Source organism: Trachemys scripta, chromosome 17 (assembly GCF_013100865.1).
Source record: "Trachemys scripta elegans isolate TJP31775 chromosome 17, CAS_Tse_1.0, whole genome shotgun sequence".
NCBI classification, from domain to species: Eukaryota; Metazoa; Chordata; order Testudines; family Emydidae; genus Trachemys; species Trachemys scripta.
Window position 1 is genome coordinate 4,041,335 of NC_048314.1, and position 23,194 is coordinate 4,064,528.

The 23,194-nt window shown below is 47.6% G+C and overlaps 1 protein-coding gene across 2 annotated transcripts in view; it reads right to left on the reverse strand.

Annotated features, from left to right (window-relative positions):
• Positions 1–13,441: 13,441 nt before the first annotated feature.
• RABL6 (RAB, member RAS oncogene family like 6) overlaps positions 13,442–23,194 on the reverse strand; it is a 124,305-nt gene continuing 114,552 nt past the window's right edge. For both annotated transcript variants that reach the window (XM_034793636.1, XM_034793635.1), the window contains exons 14-15: positions 14,841–14,896; positions 13,442–14,075 (exon numbers count right to left, since the gene is read on the reverse strand). In XM_034793636.1, the coding sequence (XP_034649527.1) occupies positions 13,881–14,075; positions 14,841–14,896 (251 nt within the window). In that variant the 3' untranslated portion in view covers positions 13,442–13,880. The remainder of the gene's footprint in view (positions 14,076–14,840; positions 14,897–23,194) is intronic.

The following is a 23,194-nucleotide window of genomic DNA, read 5'->3' on the forward strand; positions in this document are numbered from 1 at the left end:
ATTATGCGTACGTGATGATGTTTGATTAGTGGCAGGAAGTGACGGCACGCGTTGCGAATGGCTCGAAGTTCTAGTACATTTATGTGCAGGGAGGTCTCGGTTGGTGACCATAGTCCCTGTACTGTGTGATGAGACATATGTGCACCCCACCCTGTCATAGATGCATCGGTGGTCAGAATGCGTGATGGAGCCTGTTGAAGAAACGGGACTCCAGAACAAAGGTTGGAGTGGACGGTCCACCAACGTAGCGAGTCTTTGACTGGAGTAGGCAGGGAGAGAGTCTTGTTTAAAGAATGCATATTCGGTTTGTAAACCGTTGCCAGCCACGCTTGGAAGCACCTCATGTGTAGGCGTGCATTCGGGACGACAAAAGTGCACGAGGCCATGTGACCTAGTAGTTGCAGGCAGTCTCGGGCAGTTACCTGAGGGCTGTTGCGAATAGTTGTGGTCAGTTGTTTTATGGAATTGTAGCGATCGGGTGGGAGCGATGCTAGCCCGGTCCGAGAGTCGAGGTCTGCGCCTATGAACTGAAGGTGCTGGGTGGGGCGTAATGTGGATTTGTCTCTGTTTATTTGTAGGCCGAGAGAAAGAAAGCACTCGACTGTGAGTCGTGTGAACCGGAGCGCCTCGTCGAATGTTGAAGCTTTGAGGAGGCAATCGTCGAGATACGGAAATATTACCACCCCTTGTCTCCTGAGGTGAGCAGTGACTACAGCTAGAAGTTTGGAAAAAGCACGGGGGGCTGTAGATAGTCCGAAGGGGAGTACCCTGTATTGGAAATGTGTGGAACCAAGGGTAAATCGGAGGAAATGTCTGTGGGCCGGATGTATAGTGACGTGGAAATAGGCATCTTGTAGGTCGAGGGCAGAAAACCAGTCGCCTTGCTCCAGCGCTGGGATTATGGTATTGAGGGTCACCATCTTGAACTTTTGCTTTTTGATGAATCTGTTGAGCCGCCTGAGATCGAGGATTGGTCGCCATCCCCCATTTTTCTTCTCCGTTAAGAAATAATGGGAGTAAAAACCCTTCCCTCTGTGTCGCTCTGGCACGATTTCTACTGCTCCTAGATGAAGGAGATGTTGCACTTCTTGGAGGAGTAGCTGCTCGTGAGAAGGGTCCCTGAAGAGGGACGGGGAGGGTGGGTGGGTGGGAGGTAAGGAGAGGAAGGGGATGACGTATCCAATTGTAACTACCTCTAAGACCCACTTGTCGGAGGTAATCTTCCTCCATTGTTGGAAAAAAGGTCGTAGGCGGTGTCCAAAGATTGGTGTGCCGGCTGAAGTGAGGGCATTGCTTTCTAAACCCTCGACCAAGTTTTCAAATCTGCCTATTAGCTGGTGGGGGTTGAGGCGCCCCTGTAGAGTTTGGGCGACGTCGCTGGAATCTTGGTCGTGGACGTTGCAGCTGTTGCTGTTCCTGCGGTCTATGGGAAGGTTGTGTAAATGCGGGATAACGTGGCCGGTGGTATGGTTGGTATCGATATTGTCGTCTTCTTGCCGTAGGTGTCTGGAGACCTAAAGACCGGAGGGTTGTTCTGGAGTCTTTCATTGAATGAAGCACTTCATTCGTGTTAGAAGCAAAGAGTTTGTCACCGTCGAAGGGAAGATCTTCAATTGTGTTCTGAACTTCGCGAGGAAAAAAGGAAGAGGAGAGCCATGAGCCCCGTCGCATGACTATCGCTGTAGCGGTAGATCTTGCCGCTGTGTTGGCTACATCGAGGGCTGCTTGGAGAGCGGTGCGTGAAATGGCTTGGCCCTCAGAAACTATAGCTCTGAACTGTTGTTTTCTTTGTTCTGGAATGTCATCAATAAAGTCCATTAACTTATTATAGTTTTTATGGTCGTATTTTGCCAGGACTGCAGTATAATTAGCTATGCGAAATTGGAGGGTGGAGGATGCATAGACCTTGCGACCAAACAGGTCCAGTTGTTTGCTATCCTTGTTAGGTGGGGCAGAACGAGAATACTGTTGTCTAGCCCTCTGGTTCGCAGCGTCTACTACCAATGAGTTTGGTGCTGGGTGGGTAAAAAGAAATTCAGAGTCCTTTGGAGAAATAAAATACTTCTTGTCCGCTTGCTTGCAGGTAGGTAGGCTTGTCGCTGGAGTCTGCCAGATGGACTTAGCGGGTTCTAAAAGGGCTGCGTTAATTGGAAGTGCCACTCTGGAGGAAGAAGGGGGCTGTAGGATGTTCGTTAGCTCATGCTGTTGTTCGGGAACCACTTCCAGGTTAATGTTCAGGTCACTAGCAACTCTCTTAAAGAGGTCCTGGAATTTTGTATATTCATCAGAGGGAGTGGGAGGAAGGGGAAGTAATGCTTCCTCCGGTGCTAACTCCGGATCTGTTGGACCAGGAGAAGGGCTAGGTTTATCCTGGGAACGTGGCTGTGTTGCCAGGCGTCTCGTGTCACTAGCATATGCATTAGGAGACGGCACTGGATCAGTGTTGCGCCTGGTCGAATGGCTACGGGGCATGTGTTCCCGAGGGTATGATGTCCATGGTGTCCAGTATTGCCATGGTGGCGGGTAGGGCATAGGTGGTGCCATCCAGGGGTTCATCCCCCAAGGGGCAGGGTCCTGAGAGTGGGATGAGGTAGTATTTCCATAGCCCTTATTGCTCTGGGTCCGGGGCTGGGAGTCATGATATGGGGAAAAAACTCCCTGTGGATCTGCTTCCTCCTCACTGGAGGAAAACTGCTCAGATCCTGACTCAGGCATCGAAACAGAATATGCATTCATGAGCGGAGACTGCAAGGTAGGTGATACTAGCAGATCAGCTGTCTGGGTAAAAGGAGTGAAAGCAGCTCCTGCGGGAGATGAAAGCTGAGCCGATAGAGGCTGCTGCACAAGAGCATTCCTGCGATCGGGGCTTCTGGCTGTGATCTGAGAGTCAGAATGCCCCGCAGGCGTCGGTGCCGCGGTCGGTGCCGGGCGAGAAATGTCGGGCTGCCTCGGGTGAGGCGTGCTGTGGAATGTCGGCACCGTCTCATTCGCGGTGCCGAACGGTGCCGTCACTGAGGCAGGCAATTGGAAGCCTGATGCCTCGGCACCGGAGCTTCTCGGCGGCGCTGAAGCCTCAGGCGGCTTTTGCGCTGTTCCGGAGGAGCCTGGCTCATGAAAATTGCTGAGGCGAGGAATCACAGGCAGAGAGATCGTTGATCTGCCTGGAGAAACTTTATGCCTCATAGTCTTGCTCGGTGAGGAAAGGTGCCCCTTTTTCGTAGACTTCTTGAGCTTTTTTGAGGGGGGGGGGCTGTGTCGGGTAGCGGAGCCGGCTTCATTGCCTGGGTCTGAAACTGACCCGATAGATTTTTGAAGCAGGAGCAGTTTGAGTTTAAGCTCCCTGTCTTTCCGTGCCCTGGAGCTGAGTTTACAGCAGTGGGCACATTTTTGGGGAATGTGAGCTTCCCCCAAACATTTTATACACTTTGAGTGCCCGTCCGATGACGGGATAGCTTCCTTACAAATAGCACAGCGCTTGAAACCGGTGGAGCCCGGCATAGCCGCGGCTGACAGGAAATTTTTTTTTTTTTTTTTTTAAGATAAACTGGGTAAGTAACTATTTTAACAGAGAAAACTGACAGAAAAACTGGTTTCTAAAGGATAATTAAGGCAATAGTGAAGGATTCTCTAATGAGTCTGCTGAGCTCCGTCTCAGGCCGGGGACGGTTGAGAAGGAACTGAGGAGACCGGCCACGCATGCGTTCTATTACCCTAGAGTCACAGCGGGGGGGGGGCAGATTCTGAGCATGCGTGGCCGCTATGAGTACTGCTGCAAAAATCTCCGGGCGAAGGCGCAGGGACGCACCAACACCTGTAGTGGAGCACCCACAGGGACATCTCTCGAAGAAGAACAACTTTTCTCAATCAAACAGTAGGTCTTCTACTTTCGTTGGTAGTTCTCTAGGGATTCCCGAGGCCTGCACAGGATGCCAGGTCATCCCTACGGCTGTGGTTCTGGCTGCCATGTCCGCAATGTCTAGGGACACATGGAGGGCTGCTCTGGCTAGGAGTTGACCCTCATTTTCTCCCAGGGGAGCTCTGCTATGAACGAACTAAATTTCCCATAGTTATCGTAATCGTATTTTGCCAACAAGGTGGAATAGTTGGCAACTCTCTGAATAAACTTCGTGCCTGAACAGGTCAAATATCTTGTGTTTTTTATCCTGTGGTGTTAATCTATACTGGGTTTGCTTGCCACACTGGTTAGCGGCATCGACTACCAAGGAGTTGGGAGGCGGATGGGCAAAGAGAAAGCCTGCCCTTTTTGCAGGGACAGAATACTTTCTATCTGCCCTTTTGCACATTGGGGGAATTGAGGCCGGTGTCTGCCAGACTGTTTCCTCTGGTTCCAAGAGGGCATCATTGACGGGAAGAGTTATCTTGGAGGTAGATGACGATTGTAATATCTGTACCAACCTGTGCTGGTTCATCTGCGCTTCCTTCAACGAGATATCTTGGCTTTGGGCAACCCATTTAAACAGTTCCTGGAACTGTTTGAAATTGTCTGCCGAAGTAGGCAGTGGTGGCATAATCGCCTCATCTGGGGAAGAGGAAGGATTGTGTGCAGGAGACGTAGCCTCCTGGTCTGTGCCAATTTCCATGTCACCCCAACTTCCTGAGCCTCTGTGGGCTGTGGGGTGGGACCGTAGTTTGCCTCTATGAACTGTGGTGGCCTGAAGTGTGGACCGCAGTAAGTTGCCCAGCATTCCCAGTATGCCCATTGTATGGGGAAGGCCATTGGAGGGTACATCCATGGGGGTCCGCACCATGGTTGAGCTGTCTGGTGGTATCTTGGCTCCAAGGTGGTCGGTGTGCTTTCAGTGAGGAATGGCACCGTGAGAAGGTGCTTTGTTCCTGCATCTCATAACTGTCTTTGCTAGAAAAATGTGCCATATCATGAGAGCTGTTGGGATCTCCTCCATAACCTGTAGGGGAGCCCTCGGTACCGAGTACCAGGGAGTGCGGTGCCAACGATATCATCAAGTCTCTGTTGCAGGAGACTGTGTCGGTGCTGATGCCTGGATCGTCAGTGCCGTGGGGTCTGCTCTTGCTGGCGCTGACTTATGCTGTGAATGTTTGGTCGGTGTGGTCTTGGTTTTCTCCACTGGTGCCAACTGCACTGTTGGTGTCGGGGGCAGAGGCATGATACCGGAGGAGAAACTCGGTGGCAAGTCCGTTACGGGTGAACTTGGTGCCATGGAGGAGGCATGTCTTTGTCTGTGCCGTGACTCCGTCTCCTTTGCTCAGGCCTTGGCGATGCTGGAGGTCCCCGGAGCATCGTAGCTGCTCACCTGAGCATATGTCGGCATCGGGGGTAGCGACCAAGCAGGAGACTGCTGATGTTTTTGCAGTGCTCTCTAAGGAGAACTCTAAGCCCTCTTTGGTCTTTTAGAAGGTACGTCTCCTTTTTCAGTTGGAGGAGTGCCCGGAGAGGCAGTCTACTTGCCCAATTCAGGTTGTACGGATTTTTCCATTAAATCATTTTTAGCCGGAGAATCCGGTCATGTCAGGCTCTGGCTTTCAAACTGCTACAATGGACACATTTTGGGGGGATATGCGCCTCCCCCAGACAGCGTACGCACAATGAGCATCAGTCTGAAATGGGCAGAGCTTTGCGGCAGGAGCAGCAGCATTTGAAGCCTAGGGAGCCAGGCACCTTAACAGCTAACCGTCCCTGCGGGAGGTAGCTAAAGAAACTAAACCATTTTTTTCCCCAATAAAACTAACACTAACTATTACTTTCGAACTAACAAGCTATTTAAAATATTTTTCTGTTTTAGGGAACAGTGCCAACACTGCCTCAGAGGTCCATCTTCAGCCAAGGATGGTTAAGAAGGAACTGGAGGGCTCGGGTTGTGTGCACACTAGAAGTGGCACCAACCACACTGCAAGACGCCTACTGTGCATGCGTAACCCGTGCGGACACTAACACCATAAATCTCCAATCGATGGCACCAGGACACACCCACACCTAAAGACCCTCCTGCGCTTGACTTGTCCTGCCTGTGTTGAGTTCTTCAGCAAGACCTCACCATGTTATGTACACTGCCACATCAATTTAAGATGCTCCCCCACTACTAGTGCTGTTGCTTGGTAACTAGCATTGCATAATGATAACTAAGCACTTCTCACGGGTTTTGGCATAACCCTCTAGTCTTTCATCCTCCCACCAGGGACAGCTAAGGACATGCAGCATTACAGCTCCCCTCTACAGGGAACAAGAGGAAAAAAGGAACCGTGGCACAGTCCACCCCTTCTCTTCCACCAGAGAAGACGGCAAAGAGCACTGAAATGGGAGAAGGAAGTGCCACGCTGGATGGCAGCACCTCTCCTTCAGGGGGAGAAGGGCAGAATGGGAGAAGAGAACTACTAGGGAGGGTGTGATAAATAAATCCTCTTGGTAGCTGTTCTTTACTTGCTTTACCTGTAAAGGGTTAAAAAAAAACCCAGGTAAAGAAAAAAAAGTGGGCACCTGACCAAAAGAGCCAATGGGAAGGTCAAACTTTTTAAAATTGGGAAAGAAACTTCCCCTTTGTCGGTTGTTCTCTGGGCTGGAGGGACAGAGCAGCCGTGCTATCAGCAGCTAAGCCAGGTAGGATCATAAATCATCAGATCCCGCCTAGAACTACATGTCTGAACTCCACATGTGTAAGTAGATCAGAATGTTTAGCTAGACGCGATCAGGGTTATTTCTTTTATTTCTTATTGGCTTGTGGACTCCTCTGCGCTAAACCCAGATGCTTTTGTTTGCTTGTAACCTGTAAGCTGAACCCTCAAGAAAGCTATTTTGCGTGCTTGATTTTTGGAGTTGCTCTTTTAAAATCTAGCAAAAGCCTAAGTTCCAGATGTATTTTCTTTCTTTTTGTTTTTAATAAAATTTACCTTTTTTAAGAACAGGATTGGATTTTTGGTGTCCTAAGAGGGTTGTGCATGTTGTTTGATTAGCTGGTAGCCACAGCTGATTTCCTTCGTTTTCTTTCTCAGCTCTTCCCTGGAGGTGTGTGTGTGTGTGTGTGAAAGGGCTGGAGGGTACCCAACAGGGAGGAATTCCCAAGTGCTCCTTCCTGGGTTCAAAGATGGTGGTTATTTTTTTTTTTGGCTGCATTTGGGTGGTGGCAGCGTTTACCAAGCCAAGGTCAGAGAGAAGCTGTGACCTTGGGAGTTTAATACAATCCTGGAGTGGCCAGTATTAATTTTTAAAAATCCTTGTGGGCCCCACTTCTGCACTCGGAGTGACAGAGTGGGGAATCAGCCTTGACAGAGGGGCTTGCCTCTCTCACTTTCTCCCACCTATCAGCAGATGGAGGATGCACCTTTACCTGGCAACCCTAGGAGGGAAGGAGGCATTCTTGGATGAGAAAAGATCTTGAACTTTATGAGCAAGTATGGAGAGCACCATGATTGTTGTTCTGCTCCTCAGGAATGGAAACCAGATCCCCCACTCCCAGGAATCTCAGCACAGAGAAACTTGTCCTGCTTGGGACTCTGGTACTTGGTTCACCCATAAGCAAGGAAGCAGAGTGATGTACCTTCTTGAAACAGCAGATGATTACCAAACCTTCCTGAGAAGATCCATAGAACTTCAGCACCCTTAGCGCCCAGAGGCCATCACCCCAGCCCATGGGGGGAAAAAAGGGCTTGGGACAGGATGGCGGATATGGAATTGGGTGTTCACCTTCTGGATGACTGCCAATGAGAGATGGAATGTCATCTCAGCGAAGAGCTGAAGACAGACAGAGTCGGGGCCTGGGAGATAAAGTGAGCCCAATTCTTACATCTGTCTGGCAGATGTCACTGCAGCTAAAATTGCCACCTTAAACAAAGACATCTTGAAGGCTCAAAGGGGGTGTAGGAATGTGAGTGTATGGACAGAACTAGAGACTGTTCTATACAACTGAGAAAAAGATTTGACCCGTGGTCAGCCTGACTCAGTTACGATGCTCTCCCTGGGACTGTGGAAGGATGCAGTGATGGCTGTGTGTGTGGAAGGACCCTGTGAAATCAGCAGAGATTAAGGTTTTAATCTCCTCTCAACAGAGTTAAATGTAAAAATCTTGTCAACATGATCACATCAAGTCAGAAATCAGGCACTGAAATTAAGGTTTCCATGGTAACCTTGGCTCCCCCCAGGCTGGACATATGGAGTATTCTGATTTAGTAGTTATGCTGAGAAATTTACACCTTAACCTACCCAGAGCCAGAATCTGCACTCTGGCTGCACTATTCCAGTTTGGTTTTGATGTGAGGTGCACAGAGGTAAATGGGCAAAATTGGGTCCTGTATGTACAGTGCAGGCAAGAGTTCAGTCTTTGAGAACATTCTGTTTTTCTTAACTTTGAGTTTTACAATTGTAACTGTCATTACAATGAGCTGGGGAGCCCAGGCTCTCTGGAGGAGAGATTCAGTTCAGGTGCAGGAGGATACAAGGTACAGGAAAACTGGATTTATCTTGGTAAAGAAAGAAAATTAAAGAAAGCACTAAAAATGTTTTCCTGGCACCCTCCCCTTCCCCTTTTACCCTAAACTCTTAAGGGTTGCATCTACTCACATAGCTTTAACCATGAGCCCTGGGCTGAAGATTCATTGATCTACCTCTCCACTTCTGACCTATCTCCCTCCATCTAGGCATGTCTCTCTGATATACCACATTGGGTAACTTGCCATCAACTTCAACTAACATGATCCAAACTGAGCTCCATGTCTAACCTCTTCAGAGCAGGGACTATTTTAGGGTGTGTGTTTGTAAGGCCAGCAGCACAATGGGCCCTCAATCCCGACTGGGGCTTTTGGGGGCTAGTGTAATACAAACAACAAACATCACTTGAATGAAGACCTCGTGAAAACAACTCAAAGATGAAACCTTATTGCAAGTTCAAGAAAATTAGCATCCCAGTGGTACAGTCCAACCTTCAGCTGCTAGTAGGATTCCATGTCTGACCATGCTTTAGAGTGCACGTTTGCTCTCCTATTTTATCTATCACCATTCATTCCAGAGTGCTTTATAAGTTCCACAGGGATCACTTCCTCTCCTATGGAAAAACGAGAAGAGTGAGGGGGGATTTGATCGCAGCCTTCAAATACCTGCAGGGGAGTTCCAAAGAGGATGGATCTAGACTGTTCTCAGTGGTGGCAGTTACAGAACAAGGAGTAATGGTCTCAAGTTGCAGTGGGGGAGGTTTAGGTTGGATATTAGGAAAAACTATTTCACTAGGAGGGTGGTGAAGCACTGGAATGGGTTACCTAGGGAGGTGGCGGAATCTTCATCCTTAGAGGTTATTAAGGCCCAGCTTGACAAAGACCTGGCTGAGATGATTTAGTTGGGGTTGTGTCACAGTGTTTGGGAGAGTCAGGGTCCTGCAACGCCATTTCCTCTGATTCACCGTGACTCTCAGCCAGTAAAGCAGAAGGTTTATTAGACAACAGGAACACAGTCCCAAACAGAGCTTGTAGGACCCCTCACTCAAGTCCCTAGAGGGGTAAGGAGCTTATCCCTCAGCTTTGGGGTTCCCTGTTTCCCCAGCCAGCTCAAAACTAAAACCCCTCCAGCAGTCTCCTCCAGCCACTGCCCCCGGCTCCTCCCCCAGCCTTTGTCCAGTTTCCCAGGCAAAAGGTGTGACCTGATCCCAACCCCTGTCCTGGGCTCAGGTTACATGCTCAGATATCCTCACCCTGGTTTCCCATCACCAATGTAGACAGTCTCAATGAAACTCTCATTCAACATTCCCAGGTCAATCCGCCCCACTCCCTACTCCGTCACAGGTTGGTCCTGCTTTGAACTGGGGGTTTGACTAGATGACCTCCTGAGGTCTCTTCCAACCCCAATCTTCTATGATTCTATGAAATGCAGCAATCTTCTCAGAAGACGCTCATGTAGCGAAAGAACAAATGGTTCTAGTGGATATTTTGATTAGGAAGCTATGGTAGGTAGGAACAAAGCACCTCAGCTCTTGCTTATGTAGGACTTTATGCCCAGATGCCATAATATCTATTCTGTACTATTTGATGGTATGCCTATGCAGTAATGCAAGTTACTCAGTGGAGACCAAGGTCTGATCTTAGTGTGTCAAACTCCACGTGGTTTCCGAATGGTAACAGGGAGGGAGGGGGAAGTGTTGAGTGAGGTTTTATGATGTGCGAGTCCATCAGCAGCAAGTAACAGGTGGATAATGCCTCCAGAATGCCCGCTGTTCTGCTTGGAAAATTTGCCTTTTAAATTGACACACTACAAAAATATAGTGCTACCATATATCTTAACAACAAATAGATCTACAACTCCAAGAAATAGCTGCTTCTACCAGCCATGAGTTGGCTGATTGTGTTTACTAGCCATCCAAATATCAAGTGGATTGCCACTGCCTGAAACACAAAAACAAAGCTAGAGTAAATGTGCTTCTGCAGAAGCTTCCGCACTAACACAAATGGCTACTTCAGGCTTCATCTAATTCAAAGGCTGAATTCTGGAGGTGCTGGCTATAAACCTGCAGAAACGAATGTTCAAAGAGAAAGCCAAGTCCACAGATTAACTGCTTCCGACAGGCATAACCCTCTATGTCCAGGGCTGCTAGCTGGGGCAGGTCCTAGGTGCATACTCAAAGAACTGGGGGCAGAGGATTTAATTCAGTCACAGGCTAGCGAGAGTTGTCCGGACAACATGGGCCACTGCACCTTGTTAGAGTGAAACAATTCTGTCAGCAATACAGCTTCTCGGTGGGGGTTCCCCAGCTGGCCTCCCAACACAGGCGCCTGGCGCACTAGACTGCAGCGGGGAGGGCCACGTTCACGCTACTCCTGAGGCTGAATTCACCATAGTATCATGAATGTTTAGAAGGTGCTCAGCATTGATCCTCATCTTCCCCGTGAGAGAGAACGAGCATCCCCTTCATACAGGGGGAGAACTGAGACAAGAACTGAACCCCGATCTCAGATCACAGCCCAGTTCATTAACCACAAGGCCAGCTTTCCTCAAAGCTGCTTCAAAGGGGTGTGTGTGCATATGAGAATGCAAGTGTGAGAGTGTGTGTGTGCGCGTGGTTGCAGGTTGCAGGGTGGTGGGAGTCTCTATAGCCCCTTTGCTCTCTAGAGGAATGTTTAGGAAAGCAATGACCACCATTATTGTTCCGTGTTCCAGCCATTCCAGTGCCGATTGAGTTTTGGGCTGAGAAATACACGCCCTCGGAAACATACAAGGGACCATGTCAGTCAAATTTGGGCTAATAATTGGGTTTGGGAAAAATCTCAAAAATCCCCCCGCCCAAAAAATAAAATAAAAATAAAATTTGACAGAGCCCAGTAGAATGTTTTGATGAGATTTACAGAGATGGTGCAGCCTTGTGCTAGCTGGAAAGTGAAACCATCTAGGAAGTAACTATAAACAGGAACAAAACCAATGACTATTGTTATTGGCCCACGTGACACAAATGTAATACTTGAACAAACCATAGAAGGGAGAAGAATTCAGATTATTTAAAGTTTTCAACTTGAACAATCTTCTTCCAGTGTTTACTAAACAAACAAGGAATTTTTTTTTTAAGCTGTGGTTTGTCCCTGACAGGGTCCCTTTAAGGAAACAGCTGCTAAGTCATCAGGAAGGTTTGAGAGCACTAGCCTCTTGTGCAACTGTCCTGGACGGTCATGCAGTCTCCTGAGTTCAAGCAAGTGTTGCAATGGTTAAGCTGTGTACATAAGAAAGGTGCCGAGGCAGTTGTGTACAATAGAGAGCTTTATAGTCAGAATGGAGTGCACTAGGTTTTCCAATGCAAAATGGAACATGATCCAAAAATCTTTACAGAACAGAAGCACTTTCAAAAACACTTGGCCAGCTGTAGCACAAATGTCTTGTTTCTTTTTTGGAGCAGAGGCTGCAAACTGGTTTGCAATCTGGTATTCCTCCCTAGCGTGTGAAGTTTGAAATGTCCCATGCAAATTCTCCAGTGTCACATGAAACAAAACGCTTTGACCAGGCAACTGCTAATGGAAAACGTACCTGAAATGATACTCCGCTCATGCAGCAAGACCCCAGTTTGTTGTATATAGAAAGTTACAAGTGCATTTCTCAGGGAAAAAATGGAGCAACGGTCTAAAGTTCAAGGCAACTCTGAAGTGGAGGATGGATCCAAAGCAGTATCCCACTGATTGGGGAAGTGGAAAGAAAGCCGAGTTTGGATTTCATCTAGTTTCCTTCAGACGGTCCACCTTTCACAACTAAAAAGATAAAAACAACCCACACGCAATAGGGCTATTTAATAAATGCACAAAAATGTGAATGGGCTTCCCAGGGCTGAGCCTCAGAGGGAATACAACACAATAGGGTACTGAGTATTAACAAGGATCAGGGGGTAGCCGTGTTAGTCTGCATCCACAAAAACAACGAGGAGTCCAGTGGCACCTTAAAGACTAACAGATTTATTTGGGCATAAGCTTTCATAGGTAAAAAACCCACTTTTTCAAATGCAATTGAACAAGTGGGATTTTTACCCACGAAAGCTTATGCCCAATAGATCTGTTAGTCTTTAAGGTGCCACTGGACTCCTCGTTGTTTTTGAATATTAACAGACCCTTTAAAGATGTGTGTGTGGGGAGAGGGGCCACTCAGATGGAGGGGGGGCACTCACCAAGACAGTGGAAGGCATGAATGGCAGGGCAAAGGTGTCAATAACCATCCATGACCTATGCCGCTGAGCATATGCTGATCCATGGTTCTTTGATATCAGAGCCAAAATTAAAAGGCTTTCAAAGCTCATGTGACAAGAGGAGGTCCTGCACTCTACTCTGGGCAAGGAAGTGCCCTGCACTAACTGCTAGGTGGCCTAGTAAACCTGGCTTTCAGTGTCTGCAGAAGTTGAGGGACACTCTCCCCTGTCCAAGTGGTTTCCCCATTCGGTGCAGAGGCAGCCTTTGTTTTACAGCATGCCCTGAGAAGCGAAAGCCTTGCCATGCTAATGCATTTCTGTAAACTCTCTTGAAATGTTGTTCTCTCCATTTCCATTCGGCAGTCATGTCCCTGAGAGGTGCTGTAGAGCTGAATTGCTAGTGTATTCAAATTGAAGGCCGGGGTGTCAAGGGGTGTTTAAGGGAAAGTGTCAATTTAGTTTCTTTTCAAAAAGATAACTTTGCATTGTCTTCCCAACTGCACAGCGGCTTACAGGTAGTGCCAGAGACAATGGGGCCATGGGAATCAATGAGGCTACATGGATTCCAAAAGCAGCACCCCTGAGAGTTAATTATGCTGCTGTGCAGAAATATCCCCAAATTATACTCACTTTATTTCAGGCCCTGCAGCTGCTTCATTAAGAGCTGTACAAGACGATATTTTGCTAATTTAAAGCTTGTCGATTGCCTTATGGGGCAACGGCCAATAACACCTTTCTCATTAAAAAAATAGGAAGGATAAAAATTTAAAGACTTGATTATTCACAAGGTGACAGCACGATGCATTCAGATGGCATGTTTTGCTGCATTCACTTATTTATTAAAACAGGAATTTCAGGGGTGCAGCAGTGGAATATGGTGGGGGTGGGAGCAGGTCCACTCACCTTTCCCTCCCCACACCATGCCAACTACCAGATTGGAACTCTCTGGAAAAAGGAAAGAGGGCTAGACATTGGTAGGGGGAAATGATAACTCATTGCCACGATACCATACTGTGACCTTTAACCTTTAAACCTTCCTCAAGTATACCACGGCTGTGTTCTCCTTCCACACAATGGCTGCACCAGAACAGCACACACAGATGTAAAGCTTTTTTGTTCCACCATCTCTGTTTCGATAGTACTTATGGCAGACAGCCAAAGCTCTACACATCTGTACCCGTCCTGGCGTGGCTCATATGGAGAGTTGGGGGCAGCCACCAATGGAGTCCGCGGATTGTACACATTGCAGGCCTACAGCTCCTCGTAGTCCCCGCCCCCTTGCTGCTTGCTGGCGCTGGCTCCTCCTCCCAGAAAGGCCTCCAGTTCATCTATCTCATCGTTTTTCTCCTTGCTCCTTTTTTTCTTTTTCTTCTTCTCATCTTTGCTCTCCTCCTTCTCCTTGCACTTCTTGTGTTTGCTTTTCTTCTTCATAGACTTCTCTTCTTCCTGCAAGAGGAGAAGGCAATTAAGAAAGCTTTTTTCTAATGGCACCAGTAACCCATCATGCATCATCCTGAAAGTGGGACCCTAGGGAGAAAGCCTACCTATTGTGGGAATTTTATATGGAAAGAATAAAGTCCAATATCTAGGAGGGATGGGTTAGTGATGTCGGAACCATCTGCTATTATAGACTGGGAGCAATGTTTGGTTTACACTAGCCGTCCTGTCAGATAAGGATGGCGAGTCAGAATGCCAACAAGTTTAGTGAGAGAAAGTGGGTGTGGTAATATCTTTTATTAGACCAACTTCCATTGGTGAGAGAGACAAGCTTTTGAGCTACACAGAGCTGGGAAAGTTTTGAACTGATGCACCTCATTGAAGAACAGATCTGCTGATGATCTCTGGTTAGCTCTTAAGATTTATTCTTTCTTGGACACTGCTGAATTGAGAGAATTGTGTTGCTAGATAGCACATATGCTGTCTGTTCTATATGCATGCTCTGTACAATCAAATCCTGTACTACATTACATCTCTGATTTTAACTTTTAAACTTAAGTTTTACAAGTTTCCTTGTTAGTTGGAAAGTGGCTAATAGCCTGGAGACTTGGGGACTGCAGATCTCCTTGCCTCTCCAGGGTTGGAATATGGAAGAGAAACCAGCCACTAACAGGGCCAGCCACAATTCCCTGTAGCATGCCAGCCCCCCTCTGGCTGACTAGCAAGGAACATATGCCGATGGAGTCTACACTGGGGAATGATGCTGTACCTCACCTCTTTGCTCTTCTTTTTCTTCTTCTTTTTCTCCTTGGAAGGATGTTTCTCTTTATCTGTTCAAACAAAAAACCCAAAAAGTTGTTTTCTCTAGCAAAATTAAATGGCTAATGATGCATTTTCCACAAAAAAGCCCTGCTTTCCTGCTGCTAAGGAGGACACTATATACGGTGCATTACAGCTGAATGGAGGGGAGATCCTGATTCACAACACCAAACTGCATGGCACTGAGAAACTAGCTTCTTGCCCAGGAATCATGCTTTAGCATGATGTTAGCTACAAATTCTTTACTTTACAATTATAAAGCTATGTCCATTACTAATTCAAATATCACTGACATGTACTTGTTGACTGGGGTCACCTAAATGGAACCTCAACAGATCCGATCACTACATTCCTCCTGGAAAAGCCTGAGCAAACAGATAAACCCTACCCACCTGGCCTACAGGTCAGAAACTCACAGTTAAATTCCCTAGTAAAAGGGCAGCTGCTGAGAACATACTGCCTCCAACCCTTCAGTTCAACTCTAGGGTCTGTTGACAGAAGCATCCCAGCTGATCTTGACTACCACAATAGGGCACAAGAAGATGAAGGCAGCTAGCCAGCTGAGTTCACCAGTGAAAGAAGACAGGTGCGACACTCGGAGTCTAGACACCCAGGGGGAAAACGGGGGGTTTGAACCCCCAAAGAATAAGCAACTGAATCAACTGATTTATAGTAAATAATACTGTATATCAGGGTGGCCAAACTTACTGACCTGCCGAGCAGCATACAACAATCTTCAGAAGTTTGAGAGCCAGAGGACACCTCAGGAGGTGCCTGCCAGGCCTCGGGGTTTCAGCCCTGTTCCTGCTGAAGCCCCAAGCCCCGGCAGGAGCGCCCTGTGGGGCTAAAGCCTCGAGTCCTCCCTCCCCACTACGCAGAAGTCCCTATCCCACCACCTTGCTGAAAGGTAGTGGTCCCAAGCTCCCACCACCAAGTCTGATAGGTGGAGAATGGGGGGAGGAGGGCTCCACAAGCTGCACTTTAACTGTAAAAGAGCCAGTTTGGCCACCCCTGCTGTATACAAAGTGTAATGAGTAAGATCTTATGAAAGCTGATCACACACTGATCAATATCACTGTGAAATGTCAATATTAATACAATATGAGGCATTATGGATAGTGTGCTTTAAAGTCTGCGACCAAACCAAGGGAGAAACAGCTTCTCTTCCTGACAGGTGGGAAGGCAGCTGTCTCCCTGTCTCTAATGTAAATTAAGCATTGTGGAACCAAAACAATGGAAACCCCATTTCCATACAAGTCAACAGGGGGATGGAAAGTCAGTAAGATGAGAAAAACAGCAGAGGCCATCCCAACTCCTGGGGACAAATCAATGCGTTTTGGGAAATAGAAGGAAAGGCAAAATGCCATTTGTTCTCCATTCCTTGGAGGACAGAGTGGCTGGCACCCTCTAGTTCTGTGAGCACCCAGGGTGGAGAGCCTGGGGGTGGGATGGAAGTGAGAAAGCTGCTTAGGGAAAGATTGCAGCTTGCTGAAGTTGCGTCTCAGACACTAGGAAGTGGGTTAGTTTTGTTTTGTTTGTATCCAGACCGGTCTCTTCCCTTCAATCTCAGGTCTTTATTATTCAACTTATTCTGAGTTTTACTAGAAACCATCTCAGTGCTCTGTATTAAAGTGAGGTGTGGGTCCTCAGCTAGTCTCTTTACAAGCAGCACACTTGGTAATTTCTGGAAGTGTCCAGTAACCGACTGGACACTGCAGGGAGACGTCTCTGGGGAATTCGGGTTTCACTGACTGTTACCTGCAACGCAAAGGTTAGGTTGGCGGGATCTCAAAGAATTTGCTGGTGAGGCGGACAGTGGTGTGGCAGGGAGCAGACACACAGTCAAGCTCCAGCATAGCTCTCTCTTGCTCAGGCAGAGAGGTAACAGTGGCTTATGTTTCCGGGCTCCCTGAGGAGAGAGTCACAGTAGGGCTGTGAGATTCTCTCCCCACACTTTCCTTAACTTACAAATACTCTACAAGCCAGAACCCACAATGGGAGGAAAACTGTGCATTGCCCTTGGGGTCGTCTCCCACCAGACTGGCATCCTGAACCTGGAGACTTCCACGCAGGCCCTGGTCTTGACTTGCTTGGAATGCAGCCTGCAAGCCCTGCTGACGAAAGCCAGGCAGCAGGATCCAGCTGGTGTTAGGCGTGTCTGGCGGTGAAGTCTATCAGGAAGCAGGGAAGAGACCTGAAGGAGGTGGCGGCTCATCTGCATAGCATCCGGGAGCACCAGGACTTCATCGACAGGATACTCATGGAAACATCTGGGATAGAGGATGCTCGCCAACAACCAATAACAACAGTGGCACCAAAGGAGGAAGGACTGTCTGCTTGCCCCTTTGGGCAGTAGGTTGTGTTCCACCCCTCCCATCCATTAAGAGTAAGAACTAGTATACTGTACTTGCAATAGGAGGTGAGGAGCAGACCCCAGTGGCTGAAGAGGACCCACCTGCTCCCAAGACTGGGAGGTTTATGGCCACTGCACCTAAGAGGAGGATGTGTAGGGTGCTGGTGGTCAGAGACTTCCTTCTGAGGGGGATAAAGGCATCCACCTGTCAACCTGACGATGTCCCCGCATGCATGTTGCCTGAGGTGTTATGGAAAGGTTGCCGAGGTGCATTCATCCCTCTGGGTACTAATGAAACTGCCAGGTGTGACCCTGAGCAGATCAGCAGTGACTACAGGTCTCTTGGAGCAAGGGTGAAGAAGTTGGGGGAGAGGGGGCACAGGTTGTGTTCTCATCCATCCTCCCAATTGAGGGTAAGGACATGTCCATCCTGGAGATGGATATATGGCTGCACAGATGGTGTTGTCAGTAAAGCTTCAACTTCCTTGATTATGGGATGCTGTTCCAGGAAGGAGGTATTCTGGGAAGACATGGGGTCTATCTGATGAAGAAGGGAAAGAGCATCTCTGGTGGGGCGGGGGCGCAGGGTAAGAGACATTAAAAATTACAATAGGGACATAGAAGCAACAAGAGGAAATTAGTGGGAGAATACACTTAACATCTCGGATGTCTATACATAAGTGCAAGGAGTATGGTGAATACACAGGAAGAACTGCAAGTATTAGTACATAATTAAGTCATAATTTAGCACCACAGAGACTTGGTGGGATAAAGCTCCTGACAGAAATATTGGTACAGAGGAGTACACTTGTTCAGGAAAGACAGGCAGGATAAAAAGGGAAGAGGTGAATCAAGAATACACACACTTGTTCTGAGGTCCAGAAGGTGGTGATAGGCAGATCAGTTCCAAGTCTCAGGGTAAAGATAAAAGGGTGAAAAAATAGGGTTGATGTCATGGCAAGGATTGTTATAGACCATCAACTCAGGAAGAGGCATTTCTAGAACAAACATTGGAAATATGTAAAACACAAGACCTGATAGTAATGACGGACTTTAACTACCTCGCACATCTGTTGGAAAAGTAATACAGCAATAGGTAAAATATGAAGTATAAGGGGGTAGCCGTGTTAGTCTGTATCTACAAAAACAACAAGGAGTCTGGTGGCAACTTAAAGATCTTATCTGTTAGTCTTTAAGGTGCCACCAGACTCCTTGTTGTTTTTATAAAATATGAAGTAAGTTATTGAAATGTGTTGGGAACAATTTTTTTGTTTCAGAGAGTGGAGGAAGTAAACATGGGGTTTTATTCTGACAAACAGGAAGGAACTGGTTGTGAATCTGAAAGCTGAAGGCTTTTTTTGTTTTGGGTGAAAGTGATCACGAAATGATGATTTCACAAGTCTAAGGAAAGGAAGGAGTGAGAGCAGCAGAATAATAAGGACAATGGATTTCAAAAAAAGAGAAGGTTACTCACCTTGTGCAGTAACTGAGGTTCTTCGAGATGTGCCCCTTGGTGGGTGCTCCTCTTCAGGTGTCGGTGGGTCCCGGCGCTGCTGATCGGAGATTTTCAGTAGCAGTGCCTGGTTGGGATGTGCGTGTGCGGTAGCTGTCTTGCAGTGCCGTTGGCACTTCATCTAGTGCTTGCGCGTCCCGACCTCCTCAGTTCCATCTTTACCATAGAGTCCTTATTGCGAACTCTGAAGTAGAGGGGAGGAGGGTGGGGAGTGGAGCACCCACAGGGGGACACATCTTGAAGAACCTCAGTTACTGCACAAAGTGAGTAACCTCTTCTTCTGCAAGTGATGTCCCTGTGGGTGCTCCACTTCAGGTGAATGTAGGGCAGTGCCCTCATGAGGATGGAAGGGACTTTGGAGTGGAGTTCGTTGCTGAGGCTAGTATAGTGAGGCCTAGTGGTGTGTCTGAGCTTGAACCGAGAGTAATTGCATAGTGGTTCATGAATGTGTGTTCAGAAGCCCAGGTGGCCGCTGTGCAGAGGTCTAGAATGGGAACATTATCCACCTCCATAGCATTCCTACACAAAGCTCTTGTTGCATGGGTTCCGATGCCTGGAGGGGCTTCAGTGTGTAGTGAATAGCACATATGATACAGCTGGATATCCATTTAGATAATCTTTGCGTCGATATGGCAGAGCCCTTCAATTGTTCTGTGGTTGACATAAAAAGTCAAGGTGATTTTGAAAAGGGCTTCGTCCTGTCCAGATAAAACACCAAGGCACGGTGCACATCCAATTTGTTCAGGACCGCCTCTTGAGCGTTGGTGTGTGGCTTTTTAATGGAATGTAGGTAAATCATCACAGCCAGGGCTTTGTCAAGCCTAACTGTAAAAACGTCTAAGGAAGGAGATTCCACCACCTCCCTAGGTAACCCATTCCAGTGCTTCACCACACTCCTAGTGAAAAAGTTTTTCCTAATATCCAACCTAAACCTCCCCCACTGCAACTTGGGACCTTACTCCTTGTTCTGTCATCTGCTACCACTGAGAACAGTCTAGATTCATCCTCTTTGGAACCCCCTTTCAGGTAGTTGAAAGTAGCTATCAAATCCCCCCTCATTCTTCTCTTCTGCAGACTAAACAAGCCCAGTTCCCTCAGCTTCTCCTCATAAGTCATGTGCTCCAGACCCCTAATCATTTCTGTTGCCCTCTGCTGGACTCTTTCCAATCCAGATGAGGCCTCACCAATTTCGAATAGAGGGGAAATGATCACGTCCCTCGATCTGCTGGCAATACCCCTACTTATACAGCCCAAAATGCCGTTAGCCTTCCTGGCAACAAGGGCACACTGTTGACTCATATCCAGCTTCTCGTCCACTGTAACCCCTAGGTCCTTTTCTGCAGAACTGCTACCTAGCCATTCAGTCCCTAGTCCGTAGCAGTGCATGGGATTCTTCCATCCTAAGTACAGGACTCTGCACTTAACCTTGTTGAATCTCATCAGATTTCTTTTGGCCCAATCCTCTAATTTGTCTAGGTCCCTCTGAATCCTATCTACCACTTCTCCCAGTTTAGTGTCATCTGCAAACTTGCTGAGGGTGCAATCCATGCCATCCTCCAGATCATTAATGAAGGTTGAACAAAACCAGCCCCAGGACCGACCCTGGGGGCACTCCGCTTGATACCTACTGCCAACTAGACATGGAGCCAGTGATCACTACCCCTTGAGCACGACGATTTGGCCAGCTTTCTATTCACCTTACAGTCCATTCGTCTTTAACTTGCTGGCAAGAATACTGTGGGAGACCGTATCAAAAGCTTTGCTAAAGTCAAGGAATAACATGTCCACTGCTTTCCCCTCATCCACAGAGCCAGTTATCTCATCATAGAAGACAATTAGGTTAGTCAGCATGACTTGCCCTTGGTGAATCCATGCTGACTGTTCCTGATCACTTTCTTCTCCTTTAAGTGCTTCAGAATGGATTCCTTGAGGACCTGCTTCATGATTTTTCCAGGGACTAAGGTGAGACTGACTGGCCTGTAGTTCCCCGGTACCGCCTTCTTCCCTTTTTTAAAGATGGGCACTACATTAGCTTTTTTCCAGTCATCTGGGACCTCCCCCGATCACCATTAGTTTTCAAAGGTAATGGCCAATGGTCCGTCAAGACCCGTATAGTTTTGCCTCGTATAATAGGGACGAAATGTAGGCACATGTTGCGGACTGCAGGTAATTCAAGCAGGTTGATGTGTAAGTGTGTTTCCACGGGGGACTACTTGCCTTGGATTGTATGTTGGTTTAGGTGAGCTTCCCATCCAATCAGTGAGACATCTGTTGTGATTTGCATGGATGGCAGATCCTGTTGAAACGGGATGCCTGCGCAAACTTTTATTGGGTTTGTCCACACTCGTAGTGAATGTGGAGTCTTGTGTAGGCTGTGCTTTTGTGGAATATCTACCAAGTTCAGCCATCCTTGAAGGCAGCGCAGGTGTATTCTGGCATGTTTTACAATGAAACGGTGGCCGCCATATATCCCAGGAATTGTAGGCAGGGGCGTGCAAACATTCACGGGCTATCTGAGGCCACCGATATGAAGGAGGTCATCGCTATGAATCAAAGCATCAGCAGCGATACTTTGGCCTCCACTGAGTCCAGGTGCACTCCTATGAAATCCAATTGTTGTACTGGAGTTAGGTTAGATTTCTTTTTGTTGATTTGTGGCCCTAGGGAGTGAAAAAGAGATGGTCTGTCGAGTGATGTATAATGTTTCAGTCTGGGTAGAGCCTTTGAGTAGGCATTCATCTAAGTATGGGAATATCGGTATTCCCCATCTGCGCAAGTGAGTAGCTACCACCACTAGGGTTTTGGTAAAGACTCGTGGGGCCCTCGACAGTCCGAATGGTAGTACTCTGTATTGGAAGTAATCTTATCCCACTGTGAATCGTAGGAATCATCTGTGAGCAGGATAGATGGTAATGTGAAAATAAATACCTTGCTGATCAAGGGCTGAGAACCTGTCCCCCTCTTCCAGCGCAGGGATGGTAGAATTCAGTGTGACCATTTTGAATCTGTGGGTACGCACAAATTTGTTGAGTTTTTCCTTTTGAGTCAGGAAATAATGGGAATAAAATCCCTTCCCTCTGTGTTGTGTTGAAAATTGTCCACGGCCCCTAACTGTAGAAGGTGATATACTTTTTGTCTCAACAGGTGCTTGTGAGAAGGATCCCTGAACAAGGAGCACAGGGAAGGGGGATGGGTAGGTGGGATGGTGGTAAAGGGGATGGTATAACCCCTTCGGATGATCTCCAAAACCCAGTGGTCCATGGTGACAGTGGATACGTATGGTAAAATGGTCGAAGCCAATGACCAAAGATTTGGATTGCTTGTTCTTGTGGCGCCGGTCATCACGGGAGGTCGGTCAGACCCTTGACCAACGCTTCAAAATTGTATCTTGTTTGGTGATAACTATTGTTTAAAAAATTGACCGGTTAACCAATTAAAAGGAGAGGGGCTGGGGCTGCTCCCGTCAGCGGGCACAAGGCCTGGGGCTGCTCCTGGGGTCAACCCGCCGGCACGGCCTGGGGCTCTGGCCAATAGGGGCTGTGGGCCAGGGTCAGCTGGTGCGACCCATGGCTCCAGCCAGGACTGCGACTGGGGTGGGTTGGCTGGCCGGCTGCTGTGGCCCGAGGGGCTGGGGTTGGCTGGCCGGCGCAGCTGGGACTGTGCTGACTCACTCAGGCCTCAGGGTTAATGGTTAAGCTGGGTTAACCGGTAAGACTAATACTATTTTACATCCCTATTGGCTAGGCAGTAATACTGCTGAAAAGGAACTGGGAGTTATAATGGATAGCAGATTGAATGAGTCAATGTGATGCAGTTGTGAAAAAGGCTAATATTCTGGAGTGTATTAACAGCAGTATTGTATGTAAGACACAGGAGGTAACTGAGCTGACTTGGCACTGGAACGGCCTTCTCTGTAGTACTGTGTCCCATTCTGGGTGCCACACTTTAGGAAAGATGTTGATAAATTGGAAAGAGTCCAGAGGAGAGCAACTAAAAAAACAACCAGATACTGACCTATTAGGAAAGGTTAAAAAACATGGGTACTTTTAGTGTTGAGAAAAGATGACTCAGGTGACCTGATAATCTTCAAATACGTTAAGGGCTGTTATAAAGCGGATGGTGATTTATTTGTTCTCCATGTCCACTGAAGGTAGGTAGGACAAGAAGTAATGGTCTTAATCTACAACCAGGGAGATTTAGGTTAGATATTAGGAAAAACTTTCTGACTATAAGTGTAGTTAAACTCTGGAACAGGTTTCCAAGGGAGGCTGTGGAATCCTATCACTGGAGGTTTTTAAGAAAAGGTTGAACAAACTCCTGACAGGGATGGTCTGATCCCACCTCAATGCAGGGGGCTGGACTTGATGACTTTGAGGTTTCTTCTACCCCTACATTTCTATGATAAGTAGTAAAGCAGTCTCTAAGCTAGCCAGGACCCAAAAC